At 38.0% G+C, this 23310-nt stretch overlaps 2 protein-coding genes across 2 annotated transcripts; both read right to left on the reverse strand.

Annotated features, from left to right (window-relative positions):
• Positions 1 to 6349: 6349 nt before the first annotated feature.
• On the reverse strand, positions 6350 to 10095 carry LOC109032961 (uncharacterized). Its single transcript, XM_019045320.2, has 2 exons — positions 9432 to 10095; positions 6350 to 8241 (listed from the first exon to the last, which is right to left on the reverse strand). The coding sequence occupies exons 1-2, from the start codon at positions 9507 to 9509 to the stop codon at positions 7702 to 7704; spliced, it is 618 nt and encodes a 205-aa protein (XP_018900865.2). The 5' UTR covers positions 9510 to 10095; the 3' UTR covers positions 6350 to 7701.
• A 1560-nt stretch (positions 10096 to 11655) lies between these two features.
• On the reverse strand, positions 11656 to 22992 carry LOC109033002 (UDP-glycosyltransferase UGT5). The gene is made up of 7 exons (XM_072302204.1): positions 22606 to 22992; positions 21367 to 21587; positions 20090 to 20280; positions 16177 to 16651; positions 15356 to 15587; positions 14314 to 14536; positions 11656 to 12890 (listed from the first exon to the last, which is right to left on the reverse strand). Exons 2-7 carry the CDS (start codon positions 21541 to 21543, stop codon positions 12608 to 12610), a joined length of 1581 nt encoding a protein of 526 aa, XP_072158305.1. The 5' UTR covers positions 21544 to 21587; positions 22606 to 22992; the 3' UTR covers positions 11656 to 12607.
• Between the last annotated feature and the right edge of the window lie 318 nt (positions 22993 to 23310).

The raw sequence follows: 23310 nt of genomic DNA on the forward strand, positions 1-23310 counted from the left end.
TGTTTTATCATTACGTTCAATTCAGCTTTGTTAGTGTGCTTTTTTCGTTTTTGTTATGTTTTTTCAACTGTAAAATATAGCTTTTTTTTACTGTTTGTGAGACTCGTCGTTAATCCGCGAGGCGGATTCTTTAAGGTCCAGTTACACGATCAAATTGAGCCACCAAATTGGGCCTCTCATTGGTCGCATCCTCACCTCAGGTCTTCTTTCACCAATCAGAGCTTCAGTTTGATGGCTCAATTTGATCGTGTAACTGAACCTTTACATTTCCTCAGAAAACACCTAAAAATCACATGCAATATATGTCGGCACGATTCCGCAACATCGCGCGCTAGCCTCAAACGCTTTTTCATCCTTTATTGCACCGTTCGCTCCCTGTCGCCCCGTGTGTTTTAAAATTGACGCTTTGCTGCCATACTTTTGCTCTCCGTTATTTCCTCCGCATTTTTCCAAGAATGCCTTCAATTTGCTTTAAAACATCACTTTAAAACGATCTCTTTACGACCCAAGAAATCGCGCAAGGGCACAGCAGGTAATCAGTTCATTGAGATCAATAATAGCAAACAGTAAGAAGAAGTAGAAGTGAATACCCACAAGGTTTCATCGCTCATGAGATACATTGAATAATGACGTATCGACGGTGAAATTACCAAACGACGCATCTCGTTTGCGCACTTGGAAATCTCCGCCCCTGTTTTATTTTTTAAAAGGAGACCGAAACAACATCAACCATTGAAATCTATTCAGGATATGCTTTCCATGGAGAGGGAAAATCACGGAAGTTTTTCAAAATTGGCATTACGTGGTTTTCTACTTGGAAAAATAAAGTGTGACAAGAAGTCGGTGCGGCGATCGGCATGTAACACATATCAGCGCCTACAAGACAGCACGAATACTTCACGCATTGCATCAAACACAGTGCGGTCATTGCAGTTAGCGTGAAAAGGATAGCGCCTACAAGAATGCATGAATACTTCACGCATTGCGGCAAACACAGTGCGATCAGCGTGAAACGTATAGCGCCTACAAGATTGTGTGAATACTTCACGCATTGCGCCAAACACGGTGCGGTCTGCGCGGCGCGGCGGCGGAAGTTAAAGTCATTAATCCACATTTATGTTTGTTCTTTCATAATTTTTTCGTTCATTTCTCATGAGTGGATGGCCTTGTCCACACAGAGATAGATTTACAAAACTTAACTTTCGCTAGTAGTGTTGACAAAGCTCCCAAAAAAAGTGTTCAACACGAGTAAACGCGTCTAATGCACTGGAAAAAAAAACACATTGGATCTAGAGTCCAGACTCTAAAAAACATCGACAAGAAAAAATATTCTTGATTCAATCAGATTTAAGCTTAAATCAAGCGCCAAGCCTCTTAATTTGAGCGGATTTCCTTTTTATTTAAGCTTAAATCTGACTGAATCGAGAGTCCTTTTTCTTGTCAAAGTTTTCAAGAGTATGGACTCTAGATCCAAAGTGTTTTTTCCCCAGTGTGCACCCCTCTCCCGCTGGCACGTTCATTTGATAGTTTTTACTGATGTTTCGAAGCGAATGAGATGGGGCGGAGAAATACAGGCGGCCCATGGGCGGCAAGTAGGTAAATCCGGCCCTGATTATCACATAAATATATTTCCTCGATAGTTTCATCGATTATTCCTCTCCATCGCATCGTTGTGCTCCATTTTGCCTCAGGGTGTCTAGCAACTTACAAAAAATCCCTGAAATTTCCCTAATTTTCCAGACAAAAATGGCCGAAAAACTGGGAGAAAATTTAAAATTCCCTTACAGACGAGAAACATACTTCCCTGACAAAAAGGGAAAATATTCCTAATTTGTTGACACGGTTGAACTTATTAGATGTAAAAAAAAAGTTATTCATGCTTTAGAATGTAATGTAATAAATGCAGCAAAATATATGGTGCCTAAACTTAAGCGAGATATTTTTGCCTCATTTTTAAAATTTAAAAGACGTCAGCAGAAATTCTGGTAGAAATTCTAGTAGAAATCCCCGCAAGAGTAAAATTTGCGAAACATGTCCCGAAAAATTTGTATTTTTCGATTTTCCTGACGTTTGTCTATGACTTGAAATTGCTTGCAAAATAAAATTCCCTGTCATGCCGAATTTTTGCGAACTCACTGACGTATTCCCTGATTTCCCAGACACGAAAAAAATTCCTTGACATTTCCCTGTTTTCCCGGTCGCTGGACACCCTGCGCCACATTCTACTGGCATGTCACTTTAATTTTTTAGGGAGGAGGTTGCACGCAGTCTCTGTATAAAGCGATATAAAAAGCATGAAAGGTAAATCGTTACTTTTTTCCTTCACTAGCGATACCCTCCATAAGGTCAACTTTCCACTAATTTTTTTAGCGTGAAAAGTCAGGGGGAGCAAACGTTAATCGAATGAAATTTCGGAGAATTTTCGCAAATGTCGAGGTTAAAAAAAGCTTGACATTTTGTAAAAGTTGCAGGATGCAGGGCTACCATTTCGGAACTTTCGCAATTTAGAGCAGTGTTATTGCCCCTTTTTGCGGCGGAAAAAGCAGGCACGGTAAGTTTGACGCAGTATAACTCTTAATGTCGTTACCTCCAGGCCAAGGTATTATAAGCGCTATGCGTTTAAAAATTTCCGCTGCCTTATTCTTATTTTTTTACAGAGAAATTGTTGGTTGATTCTATTTGACAATTTCACTGAATTTTATCAGCAGCACGAAGAAAATTCAATGATTTCTTCAGACAGCTGTGTTGAAAAATTTCTGTATAAAAAAATAAAATGGCGGCGGAAATTTTTAAAAGTCACATGGTGGCGCTTGTGATACTTTGACGGAATAAAGTATGACAATGCACAAAAAAAAATGAATGGTGCTGACGACAGAACCCTCTGCTCACAGGGCTCCTGCAGTTTCTTTGTTACATTTACAGAGTTTTTCTGTTGTAAGAACAGAACTTCGGTCGTAGGAACAGAGTACTCTGTCCTCATTTGTACCTCATTTGATTCGAACTAGTAGACATTCGTGTTTTGGCAAACGGGTTTGTGCTTTATGAAAACACGTCAAAAACGTTCATTTGTCAATTGTGAGTTACATTTGGTCATTTTCCTCGAGTTCATCGTGTTGTACTTTAAATTTCAATTGAAAAAAAGTGGGAAAAATTGTATTGAGATGTTAAGTTTTCCATCTTTCCGATTGGTTTCTTTGTGCAAATGAGAGCGAAAAACGCCAAGAAGTGGCCTGAACTGTATGTAACAACGTGGAAAAATGGTGCTGGGTCCACACCATTTCGCGGGGAAATCAAAGTCAAGAAGTTCATAACATTACAATTAGAGTCAAATTTTTATTTTTTTTTATTTTATTTTTTAAAAGAGATTTTATTAGAGTTAACAAATTTAAAAAGTTTCATTAGAGTTAAAAAAAATTATTTTTGACTCTAATTATAGTTTTGGCTTATATTTGTGCACAAACTGGGAGTTTGCGAGAAAATCTCCGAGGCGTAATTCTGGGTATTTTATTTAGCAGCATTGGGTCCAGCTTTTCCTTCGAGCCTGCTGGTGAGTTCTAATCCCAGATTACGCCGCCCAATACTCTAAGCTGGCACTTACCTCTGTTGAGCTCTCCCACAACAGCCTCTTCAGGCGTCTGGCGATACGTGGAAACTCAATACATGATAGATAATACCTATTTGAGGTTAGGACCGCATTCTTCCACCCTGCAAAGACACGAAACAGATCTTCCGCGCGAAACAACCGGGAATCCGGGTTACATGATCACGCGTCGTGATTGTGTCAAACAGCGCGTGCTCCATCGACGAATCTGTGTTGCCAGTTGAAAGCTTCCACCTCGAAAAGAAAAACTTAGCCCTTCACACTTATTGTTAGACACGCTCTAATCTTGTCAGTCTGAAGTGCTTTTCCCAGTAGTTCTAACTTTTAAGTAACTAGATCAAATTTAATAACCATTAAACTGCAAGGGATCAATGAACACAGCTATTCATTTGTATTTTCACTTGCAAGACTCAAGCACGACTCTTCATGGATACTAAATGGACTAGATCTTGCAATTAAGAGCTACAATTTCTGGCTCACCTGTTAAAAAAAACGTATGTTCATAAGGAAACCAATGGCACATACGTTGTTTTTGAACTGAGCCAGAAATTGTAGCTCCTAATTTCAAAATGCAGTCCAATGAAAAAGTAAAACTATCTACTTTGCCTCTTGACAGTTGCTGTAGAAAAACAGAAATCACAGATTTCGACAATGCAGATTTTTTTAAACTTTTTTGCAGGACGACTGAACATCATTAAAAATTATATTTATGTCTTCCGCTCCTTTTTAAAGAATATTTCATGAAAATTTTATGAACATAACATAGATTCTTTTGAAAATAGTGAGGTCTGTGAGGCCATTAACTACAATCGACATACTTTATTTTCCAAGTTTCACTATCGGGGTCGCACCATCACATATATCAAAAGCTAAAATTATGCGATAGTATATATCAGATGTGCACAGCTATTCACTGCGACAAATATATTCTTGGAAGATTACATTTCACATATTTAATACTACCTCCTTATCGAGTAAACATAGTTATAGCTCAAGAACCAAATCTGAAGATTTTCTTCTCAAGTCAAGTCTACATAACAATCAACAAAGTCTACATAACTGAGCGATAGATTAGGTGAATTTAATTTTTCATGCACATAGACATACACAAATTTAATAAATCTACCCGCGTGAATCGGTTGAATTTTGAGAGGAACTCGATTTTGAAATGTTGGTCGTTACTGCTATGACGACAGTTGAGTGTACAATTGGCCATCGAGAAATCGGAGATATTGACAACTGCGTGCACTTAACCATCTTCGCACATCGCAAAAACATACATATGGGCTTCCCACTCGGGCTGGAATGCATTTGTAAAGTGATATAGCGAATCGAATATGACCCGCGTGACAACCACACTCTTGAAGGGACTCCTCGCTAAGTGCGTCTAATTTTTTTTAGATGAGCTGTGATGAGCGAGGTTGAACCGAACTACGTTACGAACGTTACTGTGTTCAAGGCTGATTCTCGAACTTCTGGAAAAACAGATTTTGAGCTGTCAAAAAACGTTTCTTAAACGTTTTTCTTTAGCATAAAAAAATTGCGTGTCGATAGGTAAGTTCGCAGATTACGATTGCGATCTCCGATTGCTGCATTGCAATCCTTAGCTCATCTTTTATTGATAAAAATTGGTAACCAACAGTTCTCCTTGAAATTGTTTGTGAATATTCTTCGTTTATTCCAGAGTACAAAAAAAATCGAGGAAATATTTTAGTTAGTTTGCTTCTTATCAAAACACATGAAAAAATAAGATAAACTGAAATAATCGTTGTTGGAGATTTTGAAACTTTGCGATGGAAGTACGATTTTTCCGACTTCATACATGGGTTGAAATCTTCAGTTTTCCTTGTCATGTTCTCGCTGTAAGAGTACCTTGTGCACCTTCATCCTGAGCCTTAAGAACTTCACTCTACGACGATCCTTTTGAAATTTTCTTAGCGATCATTGCCATTTACGATCTCATTGATTTCTCGCAAATGAAAATCTCAAAATCGGTGTTTACTGAATTACATCTAATTATAAATAAGATGTTTTGAAGTACTTGAACATTCAGCAGAGAATGTTTATTCTCTCTCTTGAAACCTCTTTATTTTTTCACTTAATGATGCACGTGAACCAAAGTAAACAGGTGCCCCGCCCCCCTCCACAAATTGCAAGCTTGCTGAACCCGATTTACTACCCTTATGAGCAGCACAGTCCATAAATATAACTGGATCTCAATACAATCACCCTCTCACTGAAAACTGTATGCATTCAACTATCGTGCACGGGCATCCCCTGGGACAAATAGTCTGCGGAATTTATTGCCCATTCTATACGCCACCCTAACAAGTTCACCGATGTTTCAGGTTTGCCTGTAACCATAGATTAAGGAGTGAGAAGTCAAAAATTGCCTCCTTTGCTCGGCAAGCTGAGGATCACTCACCCTCCTCTCCCTTTAACAACCCCTTTCTTACCAATTCCCACCATATTCAACGGAATTGGGGTCTGGAAACGGAGGTCCGTGATTCTAAAGCCTCCCGAAAACAGTCCTAGTTTGCCCTACCTTTCTTTCCAGCCATTCTGCAAAGGAGAAACGACGCAACGTATGAACATTCGATAGTCGTCGAATCTCCTCCGATAAAATATTAATTTTTGAAGAAGGTTATGAGTTATATTATTGGAAATTTTCATATTTAATTTACGTCAAAATGACGCCAGGAGATTATATCTATTTTATCATGACACAGAGGAATAAATACACGAACCTTGATATTTATACAAATTTAATTTCAATTTCATTGGTTGGGAAAGAAATGTTTGCCTATAAGACTGATTTTTCAACCTATTTCCCAGGTATTTTCTGTTACTTTCTGACAAATCGGGGGAAGGGTCCGGATCAGCCAGTCTTACGTAATTCAAGAGGGGCCTAGAATTTGGTTTAGAGGTGTCTTACAAAGAGGAAAGGGGGTCAAAAATTAACACGGAGAAAAAAACTTCGTGAGTGGGACCCGAAGTTGAGGTCATATGGATCTCTGAAGTTTTCTGATCACGCATCCGAAAACTTGCGGTCGAGCTGCCGAAGTTCGGGTCACACATCTGAAGCACTCCGGTACATACATACCGGGGTGCACTTATCGATGTCTGACCCGAACTTCGGCAGCTCGACCTCAAGTTTTCGGATGCGTGATCCGAAAACTTCAGAGATCAATAGGACCTAAAATTCGGGTCCCATGCACGAAGTTTTTTCTCCGTGAGGTAGGAATACTCGCGCGGCCGTGTGCTGCCGTGCTAAGGGAGAACGCCGTATGAGCCATTAGGCGTTGCCAAATTTCCTTCGAAAAACTACGAATTTTCAGAAAAACTTGTGAATAATATTTGCCGTACGATTTTTCGGAGGATTTTGTTCGCAATTTGATGTAAAGAGTCTGAAAATTTCAAGGGAAGATATTCATAACTTTCTTCAAAAATTGATATTTTCTGAGAGGGAATAGACCACTAGACAAGGCACGAATTCAAGCATTCTGATACATGTTTCTTAACCAGAATCTTACGTAGAACACGATTTGCGCAACGAAATTGACTGAAACTAACTCCTAACAAAGATATTAATCTTTTTATTTCACATTGGTTACGCGGATTCTGAACTGCCCGCTGACAAGAAACTCAAAGCTCTACGTGAGTCAAATCGCGCACTACAACAGTTTCAGCAAGCCTCTCAATCGAGCAATGTTCATTTCTCACCATGTGTTGTTCAAACTATAAGCAATTTGCTACTGCTGAGCCAAAGCGTCAAGATCGATGTTGCCAGATTTTTATATCACTAAGACATCATGATAACGTTTAGCGCGCGATGTGAATCACGTAGAGCATTGAGTTTTCATGAGCGGATGGTTTGAATTCACGCATCAAGAATCATTAAATATCTTTGTAAGGAGTTGATTTTGGTAATTTTTGCTGTGCGCATCGTGTTCTACGTGAAATTTTGGTCAAGAAACATAAATCAGAATGCTAAAATTCGTACTTTGTCTAGTGGTCCATTGGGCAGCATTCGAATGCTGATACGGCATTCCTCCCTAGCACGGCGGCACAAGTGCTCCTTGACTTGAGATGCCCCTATTTTAATCTGAGATTGGCTCTTTGGATGATGACCTATTTTTTATTAACTCTTGTAATGTGAGTTTTCCTGAACGCCGTTTTTTCTTACGTGAAGTTTGCATATCAACCGAGGACTCAGAGGTAGTTCTCTGCAGTATTTTATCCTCGTTTTCCCATTCTTTCAGTATGTCTGGATTGATGCAATCCCGAAGCAGATACTTGGCTTGTCTATCCAGTCTTTTGTAGCAAAGGAAATCGAAAAAGAGGAGCTCCTCTTTGTAGGGGATGACGGTGCACTGGTAGCCCTCTCCTGGCTTGGCACGACATTTGGCTGATCCGATCCAATCAGTCTCGCATTTGTCCACCTTGTACCGTTCTGGCAGACTGTTCAGGGCCTCCGCTGCTTCCCTACATCCTGTATGCGCCTTGGAGGACTTTTTTTTCATATGGGCTTTGCTGAAATCCGCTGTCAAAGAGTTTAGTTCCGGGTCAGAGCACAGGTCGTTTTTGATCACCTCCTTTACTTTCTGTTCCCGTTCTTCGTCAGTATTTCCCCACCTCATCTATTTAAGATAACACATCATTTTAGTTACAATGGGCCATTTGCTTGGAAACACGAGATTCGTGATGGACATAGTTCATAATCAGGACTCTTGAAATAGCAGTGCGGCTAGCGCAAAACGCGTACTGGCGCCTACAAGACTGCATGGATACTTCATGCATTGCACACACGCACCGTAATGTATGCGCAATGCGTGAAGTATCCTCCGTGGTGTACGCGCAATGCGTGAAGTATCCATGCAGTCTTGTAGGTGCCAGTACGCGTTTTGCGTTGGCAGCATTGTGAAATAGGTCAATTGCGCTGCTAACAGAATCGTGTTTTGATGCTTGATTCTTGCAGATTAGCTAAAAATAAGACGACCTATCCAAACAGCAATCCAGGAGAAAGAAACTCTTTACATCCCAACAGGGTGAAATCTATTGCTCTCTCGATACGACAATATTATTTTCCTTGGCACAATCAAAAACTGCCGAGGAAGCCGTTTTCTTGTAGTAATGTTCGACCTAATTTTTTGTGGCTCGATGACTCTAAAAACAGTTTAATACTTGATGCGTGCAAACTAATATGTTCAATAATTAGAGACATTCTCTTAAAAATTGAAAACAAATTAATGAATAAATAAAAAAGAATGCGTATGGGCCAAATTATTTTCAGCATGTCGGCTATTCTTGCTTTCATGCCGATGTGAATGATAGAAAGAGATGAATAGTATTCTTTATGGATGTTTACCATTCCTCTCATATTGAGACCAGGACGACTGCAACGAAAGACAACACTGGAAAAAAAAAACATTGGATCTAGAGTCCAGACTCTTGAAAACATTGACAAGAAAAAGGGCTCTTGATTCAATCAGATTTAAGCTTCGATCAAAAAGAAATCCGCTCAAATTAAGAGGCTTGGTCCTTCATTTAAGCAAAAATCCGATTGAATCAAGAGTATTTTTTCTTGTTGATGTTTTTAAGAGTCTGGACTCTAGATCCAATGTGGTTTTTTTTTCCAGTGAATCTTTTTCAGCATGGAAGTTCTACATTCTCGGGGAGGCGTTGTAACAGTTGTAAAGCGTCCGTAAAATATTTGACTACAAATACGTCTTCTCTCCCAGATAATCATAAAAAACACATTGAAAAAAATGTTCAGATTTAATAATCAATAATGAATAATATGAAGAGATAAACATCTTTTTGGGCTTACCTTGTATCTGCCAGAACCACTCCTTGATGCTTTTGAAAGGGCCACGACAATGATAATTATGAATACTACTATCTTCATCGCGAAAAGCACTTATCTACATCGGTCTCATTCTAGAGTATTGAGTGATACTTATGAATTTTCAGGAGAGGCTCGACAGCGGCGGCGCTACACGTTCAATTTCGAATCGGAACTACAGCCTCAGAATGAACAACCTCAGAGCAACTCGCAGTTTCTCGCGGTATGCTTTTAGGATATCCACTCTCTTTCCGCAATATGTTTTTTCTCTTTCGGCGTTAAAATCTACATGGGGAAATTTTTTTTGAAAACCACTTGCTGTGGACTCGTTTCGAGCAGAAAAAGAAGACGAGTAGTAAAAAAGAGGGGAAAAATATTGCAATTCGGTTTCCATTTCTGATTTGAATCGAGTTCATTCCGAGAATGTGACTGACAGATATTTATGGGTTGCATACTCGTTACATGCATGATATGCCGAGATGGGCGTCATACGCATTCCGAATATATCCGGCCTTGTTAATACGGAAAGCTGTTTCGCTCCCAGTTACGTTCAGTTTGCGACGGTTCAAATTTGTATAGTCTGGGGTTATGAATAAGTCATTGTAACGAGAGGAATTTTTTTTTAAGCCCTCGTCGTCTTAATTTTCTTTACTTCATTTTCCAGATGCAGATGCTTGTTTCGTAGTGTTTGATTTCGAGTTTTTTCCAAGTATTTTGAAAGTTTAAAAGCCGGAGCTACGCTGTTTCGCACCAAAGCATGTGGCCTCTCACTACGATTTTAATGGAATTTTCTAAAAAACCCTCTAGATTATGGTGTCATACAACAGCATTTTTCTTAAGTCCAAAAATCAATCTTTCGCCGTTAATCTCAACGAACTATCAGTGAGACTTTTCTATACATACATTTATACGGGAGATCAACAATTTAAAAATGAAATTATAGGTGAAGCGAAAGTATGATCTTCCCAAAAGATTCTTGAAAGTTAGTAACAGTGTTTTTCCTTCGTTTAAATCCATTAAGAATATCGATTTTAGAATCGTATAATCAATTTTTGTGATCGATATTTTCAATGGAACAAAACGAGGAAAATAAATGTCGCCAACTTGCAGAATCGCCACTGATCTTTCCCTATTCAAACACCCAAAATCGACAGAACACTTTTTTGTGTTGGATCCGTTCCAGTCTTTTAGCGTTACCCATGGATTACATTTGATAGTGCTTCGATGTACGAGGTATCGTTTGGTTCTAAACAAAAGATCATAACTTCAAACAAACCTTTTAGGACTTAAGTAGGAAAAGCAAAAATTGAGAAAATTTCTAAGAATTTCACTTTTGATTCCCGGTTTTTACTCATAAAAATTAAAAATCTGTCACTAAAACCTGTTCTCACGGATTCCTCAATTGACTTTTGGCGCCATGTTTACAACTTGACCCAATCAATATCGATACAATCTCAACCGTTTGATGTATCAAATACGATCCACAATCGGGAACAGATCATTAAAAGCCAAATATAACAGAATCCGAACTTTCTTTCAAACTTCCTGTCGAGGCTGAAACCAAACCAAAGCGATCCAGCGTTTTGTCGATTTCAGATGCTTGAATCAGGGAAGAGCATTACCCTCGTTTCGTTTACCTCGTATCCTATAACCTGACCTAACAATGAGCTTAATTTCGTCACATTTTACCTAACTAGCCTTAGCCTACTCTCATCTGGTTTTCATTAGTCTAGGCATTCCCGACTAATAAGTTTCAGCGCTCATTAGGGCCCTGTCACTGACTTGAGTCTCATTTCCAACGTAGGAAAAGCTCTGCTACAAAATCCGTCACCTCATTTGGATTACATTAGGGAGCTACAATTTCTGGCTCATACGACACGTAAAAACACCTATCTATATACGAAAACTAATGGCTTATATGTTGTATCTATAATGAGCCAGAAATAGTAGTTCCTAATTGCAAAATGTAGTCCACTTCAACATTTTGCACAATTATTCGCGCATACGTTTTATTTCATTTTTTTTTTCAAATATACGTAATGGAGAACTTGCACAAAAAATTCAATGCTCAATCTAAGAGTGCTTCTAATGAGCTGAGCTCGCAAATTTTTTTTAAAATTTTTTTACGTGGAAAAATGCACTGCGTATGAAACGGAGTGAATTTTTTACATTGAAAAATGCACTGCGTATGAAACGGAATGAGGTGGAGTTCAAAAGAACGGAAAAAAATGTATTGTACACTATTATAATGAAAATACATTCAGACACTAAAGTAAATCGGAAAATATACACCATAAAGAGCTTCAATGCGTGTATCGACGGTGTAAGACGGCAATCACGAAACTCGGTTTGCGGCGTCGCAGACTTCCTGTCATACTTTATTTTTTAAACGGAAAACTACTCAACGGCAATGCTTTAAAACTGCCGTGATTTTTTTTCTCTGTGCGAAGAAAATTCAGCAAAAACTTCAAGGAATGATGTCAATTTGTTCTCCTTTAAAAAAATAACATAGAGGCGGAGATTTTCAGACACCGCAAACGAGATATGTGATTGCGGACTTGCGCCGTTGATATTTTGCTGGTATCGAGAGATATGCACCTCAGATGGCATCGTTGGAAATCAGTACTCGTGTTTTTTTACTTTTTCAAAATGGAAACAAACTTACAGTATTGAAATTGTCTGTAAATTTTCTTCGCTTGAATTTCAATTTTATGGAAATTGTTGCCTGCATCCTTTGAAGTTTGAACTGTGGAAGTTTGCCGTTTGAAGGAAATGTCAACAGTACGGACTGATTCTTCAGTCTCGTTATGCATTCACTGCACAGGAAAAAAACAAATTGGATCTAGAGTCCAGACTCTTGAAAACATTCACGAGAAAAAATAATCTTGATTCAATCAGATTTTAGCTTAAATCAAAAGGTAATCCGCTCAAATTAAGAGGCTGAGTTCTTGATTTAAGCTTAAATCCGATTGAATCAAGAGTATCTTTTCTTGTCGATGTTTTTAAGAGTCTGGGCTCTAGATCCAATGTGTTTTTTTTTCCAGTGTGTTAAAATAATGTAAATTGAGGTAGGTAACTGGGAAAGTGTCGGTAACTGAAATCAAAATCCCTTCAGAGAAGAAAATTTTGGGTCGTCATTGCCGCATCTTTTTTGGGTCGGTCTAAGATGCTTTCATTTTCAACTGCGATTTTTGTAAGACGACCGACACTAATAATTTAGAGACGCAGTAGATGACGAATAAAAGTAACAAACTTAAAGCCAATATCACAGAAATTAAATCCAAACAGAAATATTGGAAAATGGAGGCGTCAGCTGTTGCAGGCCTGAGATGTGATGCCCCGCCGAATTTTGCCACATGCTCCACCCAAAACACAGCTTTTTCCAAACCCTGAGAAGTGAAGTCACGAGATATCGCCGAGTGCCGCTTCATATTTTTGTAATACCTGAAAAAGGAATCGATACGGTCGTTAACTATTTAATTTTTGAAGACAAATGGCAAGGAAGGAATTACGGAATTTTTTCGAAAATTACACTCTATAAGGAATTTTTCTGAATAGGAGTAAATCAACACCAAGAATGACACTATCAGAATATTTCACTGGAAAAAAAAACACATTGGATCCAGAGTCCAGACTCTTCAAAACATCGACAAGAGAAAATACTCCTGATTCAATCAGATTTAAGCTTAAACCAAGAACGAAGCCTCTTAATTTGAGCGGATTTCCTTTTGATTTAAGCTAAAATCTGATTGAATCAAGAGTATTTTTTCTTGTCAATGTTTTCAAGAGTCCGTACTCTAGATCCAATGTGTTTTTTTTTTCCAGTGTTCCAGTCAGCGTGAAAAGGATAGCGCCTACAAGAATGCATAAATACTTCACGCATTGCGGAAAACACAGTGCGATCAGCGTGAAACGTATAGCGCCTACAAGACTGCGTGAATACTTCACGCATTGCGCCAAACACGGTACGGTCTGCGCGGCGCGGCGGCGGAAGTTAAAATCGTGAGTCCACATTTATGTTTGTTCTTCCATAATTTTTTCGTTCATTTCTTATGAGTGGAAGGCCTTGTCCACACAGATATAGATTTACGAAACTTAACTTTCGTGCAAAGTTTCGTGAACTTCTGCTAGTAGTGTTGACAAAGCTTTCCCAAAAAATGTGTTCAACACGAGTAAACGCGTCCTATGCACTGGAAAAAAATCACATCGGATCTAGAGTCCAGACTCTTAAAAACATCGACAAGAAAAAATACTCTTGATTCAATCAGATTTAAGCTTAAATCAAGAACCAAGCCTCTTAATTTGAGCGGATTTCCTTTTGATTTCAGCTTAAATCTGATTGAATCAAGAGTATTTTTTCTTGTCAATGTATTCAAGAGTCTGGGCTCTAGATCCAATGTGTTTTTTTTTCAGTGTTAGGCGTATTGAACTTGAAAGTACTCCCAATGAAGAGACCCAAACTTCTCTCCCTTCAAAAAAAGGGATGACGTGACTTTAATTACGGGGGCCTCGAAGAAAAATTTGCAGGAGGAAAAGCGCATAAACTGTTACTGTTATGGAGTAAAAAGTACCTCGTAAATTTTACCAGATCTTTTATTGTTACTTCCATGATACCTCTATACTCCAAAATTGATCAACTTTACTTATGAAATCTGATATTTTCATCATGATATAATTTTGCATAACGAAAAATTAAAACTTATACTCTGGCGTTACGTGTTGTCGGTAATGTATGTACACAAGAAGATGTATGCGTGTGTATTTCTTTATTTTTCTTTTCCTTTACTTTTTCATTGCTTTTTTCTTTAAAACCCCTAATTTTCTCAATGGAAATGTATTTTCTTATCTCATCTCATCACATTCTCACCTCTCATCATACAGCACTGCTTCCAGAGCTGATTTAACTTTCTCATATGAGCTGAGTTCTCCAGGTAGCAGCTGCACTCCAATTTTAGCGTCCACCATCTTAGCTACCATGCATTCTTGATCTCCAAACCAAGGAATACCAACCGTTGGAACACCATAGTGGACTGTCTCCTGGAAACTTTGTAGTCCCCCTTGTGTCACAAAGACTCGTAGTTTTGGATGCGCTGTGATGAATGAAAGAGGGAAAAAATTAAGGATAAAACACAGCTAAATTTCAAGCTGAATACAAGAGTGCACTAACAAAATGAATTCATCGTATATTGAATGGAAGAACTTATCTGCAATAATTTAAAATTAAATCAGAGAGAACGAAAACACACTAACTCGGTGACTCGAAAATGCTCACTTTTCACTAAGAACATACAATTTTCAGAAAGGTCATTGAAGTTACCGTATCTGTCCCAACTCGGACATTTAAAGTGTCCTTAAGTACCTGCTTTTAGGCACCAAAAATCTTCTTCTTAGACTAACTTCTTCACCTAATATGCAGTTTTGCGTGTGTCTTGATTATTTTCATTTTTTCGAGTTAGTGTGTTTTCGTCCTCACTGATTCAATTATCATATAGTTTAATAGCTCTTTTGCCCATGATAATTTGCAAGAAACACGGAGACATTTAAAATTTAAAATGAATTATATATATATAATATGATCCATGGTCATTTCGGTCGTGCAGTGATAACGCACACGGAAAAAAATAGGGTAGTCGACACAACCAGCCGCTGGTTGTGTCGACTACCCTATTTTTTTCCGTGCATAGAACAACCAACATGGCCGCGGCACGGGAAAGAAAAGGGATGATATTTTTGGCAATTCGAACTTCCATGGAAGCCTCAACTACGTGACTTTAACTCATATACTCATAAAATCGTTCAAAATAATCCGGTAAAATAATTTAGTCAACTAAGTGCATTGTCGACTTTTCAGGAATGCAAAAATTAAAACTTCCGGAACAGACTAATTGAGTATGAAGTAATATTATTACCGAGGACACTTTCCTGTGGAAGCCACTTTTGTGCCAAAATATTGTCGGATTGGCCTGGGATTGTCCCATCCAGCTCCCACTTCCAGATGACTCTAAAACCAGATGGTAAATCTTTGAAAAATTTCAAGAATTTGGCTCGAACTTCCAGAGGCAGAGATTTACTCTTCATATTGCTACCAAGGCTGAAATAAATCACTCCTCTTTCTGCTCCATCCATCCAGTCTTGCAAATTCTAGAAAAGAAAATAACAAAATTATAAATTTGAGCACGGTGGTATATTTGTTACAAGGAGAACAAAAGGGACGAAAATCGTCTAAAAAATCTCCCGGAGTAGGAAATAGTTTTTGCTTCCGACCAAGAAAATTGTTAAAATTTAAAGGGATTCAATTGTGTAAATGTTAATACTGTACATATTTTAAGTATTTATAGAAGTAAAGAAGAGGTTGCACGAGTTTCATGATACTGTTATCGCGCTGATTCCTTTTTGCGAAATGCAATCAATGTATGACTTCGTCCCTTGCGCTTTAAATTACCTTTTTTCGTGCACACCATATAGATTGCAAAAATGAACCAGAAGCATTGCAATGTTCCTAAGATTGTGCAATTTTTTTTGTCTTGGAAGAAAAATCTGATAATCTACGACCAATTTTTATTTTACACACCAAAAACTAAATTTAGTACAAACATTATCATGTGAATTTCATTTTTTTTCAGGATTTCTATAGTTGTATTGCAAAGGATGAAGTTGCACAATCTTCGCAACATTGCAATGCTCCTTGTTCCTTGTTGCAAAATGCAATCCATATAGTAAGGGATATTACCTTGGGCAGTTTTCCCGGAGGTTTTATGTGCAAAGGTCCGAGTTCAATGATGTTGGGACCCAAGGCTCTGGGATAGTAATACATCGGATTCGACGCCACGACGGTGAGACTAGCAGATGACCAACACGAATCCGCAAGTTTTTCATTTTCAGGACCGTGTGCCTCTTGTATGTATTTTTTGGCTGCCTCGACGACTCCGTCCCTGAATTGTTTGTGGAGGTAGTGGTGCGAGAACCAGTTCTCGAATTTCTGCCAAAGGCTCATCCGGTCGGTGTAGTAGCTGAAGAGGTCAGGGGTGAAGGACAGGTGCGTTGGGCTCCCGATGTTTGGCTCCGTGTGGGCGTCGGTCGCTATCGTTGACATCGCGATTATGGGTGCCGATCCGGGGAAGATCCGGGATATGAAGCACGCGAAAGGTAGGTAGAATGTCTCTGCGATGACCACGTCGAATTTGATTTGTTCGGATAGCACGCGTCTAGAAATGAACGATGCCAAAAGATAAAGCACGCACTGGGGAAAAAAAAACACATTGGATGTAGAGTCCAGACTCTTAAAAACATCGACAAGAAAAAATATTCTTGATTAAATCGGATTTTTGCTTAAATCAATAACCAAGCCTCTTAATTTGAGCGGATTTCCTTCTGATTTAAGCAAAAATCTGATTGAATCAAGAGTATTTTTTCTTGTCAATGTTTTCAAGAGTCTGGACTCTAGATCCGATGTGTTTTTTTTCAAGTGTGACACTGAGAAAAAAGTTACGGATATTATATACATACCGCCCGTTCCGGGCTCAGAAGCCGAAAGTTCCAAGTGCTAGAGTCGTAGCTTCGATTGCTCCGGGTGCTACACCTGGAACTTTCGGCCTCTAAGCCCGGAACGCGGACGGTATGTCTATGTAGCCTGTGAGTACGGCTTCCACGGCCGGAGTTTTTTTTTCCAAAGAAATATTGGTGGGAGGGGGAGGTCGAATCTTGTCCAGTTAAAATCTAGCGTTTTGTGGGTTAAAGCAAATTTTGTTTCCCACATTTTTATTCTTATTCAACAAATGCCTTTAGACAGAATTATGGTCTTTGAGGTAGTTGAAAAAATGATATTTTTTACTAAATTTTAACGACGCTCCCGCGGACAGAAACTTATGAAAAATTGCTACCCCATAGTTTGAAGCGATTAGTTTATCTATCAAACATAGCAAAATCTTATATAGATAGGAGATTTCAGGGGTTCCAAAGGCGAATCAAGTTTTTTTCACCCTAAAGGTTCGAGGAATTCTAATAGCACGTTAAAAATTGTAAAGAGTAGCCATTTTTAGTGCAGTCGTCAAAATTCAAAGGAAACCAACACTCCTCCAAAAATTTGGGAAGCTACTAGAGGCACTTTGGAGGGGGGGGGGGGGCATAATAGAAGAAAACAGTTTTATGTGAAATATGCCAGAAATATATCACAGAACACGTCTTGCAGTCTGCCGGTTTATATACCCTATATATCGACCTGATTTTTTTTTTTTGTCATGGGAACGGAGTTCCCCATGATATTACAATTGTTCCGTTGCTATCGCTATGGGATTCCCTATACCTCTGCGACCTTGAGCGTTTCGCCCAGTCTTCGATTTTTGGTTGATTTTCCGATGTATCAAAAACCGTTGTATTTTTTAGCCAATCATGTCTCTACGTCAAGTTGTGTTGATTTCTAAAATTCGCTTTCAGCGAGTTTTTTTCCACCTTGAGATGTCGTGTCTGACTGGTAAATCTGCGCAGAACCACGAAGTTCCGATTTTGGGCAAATTCTTTTTTTTGGGAGGTTCTGATTGGTTATTTTTCGCCATCAGTTTTCTGTTCGTTGGTGCAAAAGATCGCCTACCTCGGTGCTCTTGAGAAGCCGCCATTATCCCACCTCAAATTTGAAAAATAGAAGTAAAGAAATAATAACCATCGTACAAGGTGGAAAATTGTTCTGGAGGACTCGTTACGGACAAAGAAGTCAAAATCAGAGCTCGATTGATTGATTTAATTCATGGATAAACAAATATCGCCTCAGCTTACTGCCGCGATGACAAATGCATGTTGAGATGAACCCTGGGAGACATGAAAACAGTGCGAACCATGGCTCCTACAGCAATGCGCTTGGCTCATTTCTCTCAGCAACAAAGCGTCGCAAGGTCTCTTGTGATAAGCCCCGCCCATTGCCCGAGTCTTTTGTATGCTATTTTTACTCTTTCGTACACGCGATCCGTTATAGCCTAGTAGACTAAACCGCTCAATATTATTGAGGAGGTGCGGGCAATGGGCGATCGGGAGTTCGATACCCGACGATGGATGTCACTTTTTAATGGTTGTATTGAATGTTTTAGACTAATCATCAAAAAATAATTAATACTAGATGATAAATGTACGAACATTTTCTCGTGAATTAATATGTTAAACAAAAATACTGGAATATACCTCCTTCATATAATCAGCCACATGTTCCCCCAAATTAATGACGTTATTTTCTTTTTTCAATAAAGTTAATTTGCATTCAACGTTCGTAAGTTAAGCAAAAAGTACCTATTGATACAAATAGAAAGACATGAAAATAGTATGTCTAACATTTCAGTTGTTTTTTTTTTATTTATTTTTTGTTTTTTTTGTTTTTTCAATAAAACAAATTGACTGGGACTAGAATCATTATATCTCTGAAGACAAAAGCTAAGTTTTTTGATACAGAAATACTAATATATTCATCCTTTATATAATCAGGGAGATGTTGACCCAAATATTGATGTATATTTTCTCTGTTCGCCCAAATTAATGATGGTATTTTCTTTTTTCAATAAAATTAATTTACATTCCACGTTCTTAAAGCAATATTTTCTCCAAAATTCAGCAAAAAATAACAATTTATACCTACGCAAAAAGTAAATAAATAAATAAATAAAGCAATGACATGAAAGTAGTATAGGTAGTACACATCTAACATTTCAGTTACATCTATTTGAATGAAAAAAAATGGCAACTTAGGAAGCACATAGGTCACTTATGATGCGTATTCGGGCATATGCGTAGAGTAAAAATATCATACTTTACGCCGAAAAAACGAAACTGAAAGTTAAATGCGTTAACTTCCAAAGACCATACACAATCCAACGAAAATAAATAATTGGTAAATAACAGCTTTCTTGTATGCAAAGAAAAAAAATTAAAAATGTTAAAAAAGAGATGTCGACACAAAATTACATAGCCCCTTCAATTCTGAAGATACTACAAACGAACTGTACCTTAACATTTTCATATCCCAGAAGCAAAAGTTCCCATGACGAATATTGCTATCGCTAGCGATTGCAAAAACCAACTTGTTTTTTTTTTAAATACTTTCCACTATGGGACTTTCTTCTTGTTGGATTTAAGCCAATTTTTTTAAACGTCTGCATATTGTGAGCTTTGGAAATCATGATAATGAGGGTGTTGAAAAAGTTCGCACAATCGTCAAAAACGAAATTTTTCTGTCAACTCGCTCGTCGGGTAATTGATCAATTAAGACGGTAAGTTCATGGGCAATTTTTCCGTCGCACAGTGGGGCACTTATTGGGGGGGGGGGGGGGGGGGGGCGAAATTGACGAAAATACACTGCATTTTGGAAAATACACTCTTCCTGAGATAGACGCTTTGGGAGAATTCGTCGCTTCTGACATAAGGGCGTAAGTACACTCTGCGATGAGCCCTGTCTTCCATACAATTCAATGCTTTTCCGGGCTCATCTCAATGTGTAGTTACGCCCCTATGTCAGCCAAGCGACGAATTGGCAGAGAAAGAGTCGCGGAGTGAGAGGAAGATGGGTTGTCGTCACTTCCTGAACCATCGCAAAGTGCAATTTACTATACAAGTACGTCACTGGTATATTACAAAGTAGAAGAATGTGTTAACTGTGAATCACTTACTGTTCAAAATGCCGATATTGCTCACTGAGAACTTGCTTCCTTGCGATGTCAGTAAACGGTTTTACGATTTCCTGAATGTCCCATTTCGACAACTGACCTTGTAAGTTCATTGTATCGTCATCGTTAGCTTCCTCATCAGAAATATATTTGTACGAAAAGGAGACGTCAATATACGTGTAGTTTTTGTGGTTCTTTAAAACCCTGCGTCAAAAATATTATCGATGAGTTGAAATTTAATTTACTTAATTTCACTCACGGTAACGTAATCCTTGTTTTGTCGTTAGAGATTGATGAAGTTTCAACCTTTGTGCCATTTTTATTTGGGCGTAAAATCATCAAATATCATCAATAATGAGAGTTTGCTCTTTTAAATACATGTAAAAGAATCGATATATAGATCGATGCTTAATGAGTTGCCTGGGGTCGATAATCTGTTAGATACTTAAATGGACTCTCAAAAATCAGCATAGGTCAAATATGTTTGGTCGGCTCTCTTCTAAAAAATGTAAAATGATTTTACCCAAAAATAACGGTTTATTCATCTGAAATCGTTTAATAATATCTGACTTGCAAGCCATTAAATTAAACACAACTGTTATTTTTGAAAATTTTACCTTCTTGCTATTCCTGATCTCCTATTTTTTGTACGATTGAACATTGACCATTTCGAGAGTTGTTTTCCCCATCTTCCTTCCTTTGTTTCTTTTTAATCAATCTTATGAAGCAAAGGACCTGTGGATGGAAAAAACAGCTCTCGAAGTAGCCATCGTTCAATAGAAATAGTACAACAACTAGAATATCAAGAATAGCAGGTAGGTAACATTTGCAAAAATTATTATGAGCCAATTTAGCGGGAATTTGAATTATATTTTTCCTGAAAAGTCCAGAAAACCTTGCTTCTATTTAAATTAATCTATTGTCAAATGTTTTTCCGAATATTTGGTTAGTAGGAATGGGGGTTAGTACTGCCGTGCTAAGGAAGAACGCCGTATGAACCTTCAGGCGTTGCTAAATTTCCTCGGATAAAACACAAATTTAGTGGTAAACTTATGAATGTTTTCCCTCTAATTTTTTCAGATAATTTTGTTCGCAATTTCACCTGAAGTTCCTGAAAATTTCAAGGAAAAATATTCATACATTTCCTCATAAATAAAAATTTTATCGAAGGAAATTTGGCAACTATCGAATGTTCATACGGCGTTTTTTCTTAGCACAACAGAGTAGTACTGTGCGAATATTTATGATAAATCTTCAGTCTTCAGGCTGTGAATACATACAGGCACGTCGTTTGGACTGATGACGAATAGTTCATGACCATCTTTGACCAGTCTCTCGATAATGGCCATGATTGGACGCTGATGACTAAATGATGGAGTGGGGTATAATACTAAGATTTTGTAAGCTTCCAAACCAGAAAACACACTCAGTATGATGAAAAAGTGGCGTGGAATCATTGTCGGGCAGGATTTGGCCGGGATGTCTAAACCGACAGAAAGTCCTGTAATAGTGACATCGAAATAATTCAGACAAGACATGATAGGAGAAATATGATTAGAAAGCTAGTGTCTAACAAAACATAAAATAATGAATACATAATAATAAATAGAATAATTTTCCCCTTTATTTTTACTACTTGTTGACTTTACGCATACTTTCACACTCTCGTCATGCTCTTCAAATATTTGTTGAAAATAATTTACTAAGTGACTAAAGCCATAAATACACCAAATGGTCAACTTACTAAACGAGGTCATTTATTATAAAAGTAAGCCTTAAAAAAAAATTAATCAAAACTGAGAAATTGGTACCATTGCTTGCGTAGAATAGTTTTGCACACAAAATACGCTTAAAATTGTTATGCCAAACCGAAGTTACGACGAGACGATTGGACGTTTGAAAAATAGTACTTTTGAACAAAATCTATATATTTGAAGTTTTAATCTGCGATAAGCGAGGTTCAATATGTGTCGCGATGTCTTACGCCTCCCTCGCGTCTCTACGATAATATAGGCAGAAAATGAATTAGATTACTTGTAGCTTAATATTTAAGATTGCGTTTCTCTCCAAAAATCGAAAAACATCTTTTGTTACCAACTTTTGCTCTCCTTAAAAACTTGCCCTCGAACACGGAAGTTTTTTTCCCCGAAGATGGTCAGGAATGAAAGTATATAGTAGTCTCGGATTGTCAAAAAGTCAACTCTCGAGAAAAAAATAACAAATATCTGTGGGGACTTTAAATTGAAACAAATTATCAGACGTATTTACACTTCAAGCGAATGGGTTTTTTTGTTTCTCCTTCTTTCTACTCTTCAATTAATTTTAAACGGTACCCGTAAATAATTGTTTGACATAAGATCAACAACCATGAAGAAGGGATATTCCATAATTTTTCAAAATAGTGCAAAGCTGCGATTTTTAATTTTTTGCTCCCCTTGCGAGTAAGGGAGTTATTGTCATCCTAAAAAATAAAATTTAAAAAAAAAAAAAAAAAAAAAAGTTGCAAAATCAATTCTTACCGGTCGCTTGACGAATATTTTGGAGAAGTTTTTCTTAATCCGCAGTTCCTCACTGCTACTCACATTCTGATTTTTGATTTGGCACGCACTAATTATTGTTTTCAATGAATTTGCGTCAGAAATATGGGATGATCCCACTTGAACCAGGTATTTCCTTCAAAAATGAAAACATATCATGAGATCGGAGGGGACACTGACGCAAATTCGGTCTCCTTGAATGATGCGGAAATCCAGACATATAATAATATCTAGACTGTCTACTTGAGCAAGAACGCTGGTAAAATGAAAAAATAAGATTACACATTTATTAATAATCTATCTTTTACAAGTGCATTGTCACTGAGCTGCCACTTGGACATAATGCACGTGCGATCGGTGAAAACTTAGATGCACTACAGTGCAATTGAATCCCATGTTCTCATTCAAATACGTGTCACCTTGACCTTGCACTCAATTGGAGCCCTGCATCTCCTTGCAACTGAGGGAGGAGCAATTGAACCATTCATTCATAGAGAGGCCCATACGTTTGAACATCAGAGACCACAGTATCGTTTTTTCATCACTACTTACTGAATGTGTGAAATTTGGCTCTTAAACTCTCATGGGAAATGAAGTGCAATTATGCATTATCCTTATCTAATACAGACAAATAAATGACAGCTGATAAGACACCAGACTGTCATGGCAACCGTTTGGGTAGGATTT

This window comes from Bemisia tabaci, chromosome 7 (genome assembly GCF_918797505.1).
Source record: "Bemisia tabaci chromosome 7, PGI_BMITA_v3".
Taxonomy (NCBI): Eukaryota; Metazoa; Arthropoda; class Insecta; order Hemiptera; family Aleyrodidae; genus Bemisia; species Bemisia tabaci.

Coding starts and splice junctions, on each gene's coding strand:
- LOC109032961 (XM_019045320.2), bottom strand. CDS start 9,509: ATGAAGATAGTAGTATTCATAATTATCATTGTCGTGGCCCTTTCAAAA. Junction 8,242..9,431: donor GTGGTTCTGGCAGATACAAG/GTAAGCCCAAAA, acceptor TATCTTAAATAG/ATGAGGTGGGGAAATACTGA.
- LOC109033002 (XM_072302204.1), bottom strand. CDS start 21,543: ATGATTCCACGCCACTTTTTCATCATACTGAGTGTGTTTTCTGGTTTG. Junction 16,652..20,089: donor CAATATCGGCATTTTGAACA/GTAAGTGATTCA, acceptor GTTCATTTCTAG/ACGCGTGCTATCCGAACAAA. Junction 12,891..14,313: donor GCAGTGCTGTATGATGAGAG/GTGAGAATGTGA, acceptor TTCCTTTTTCAG/GTATTACAAAAATATGAAGC.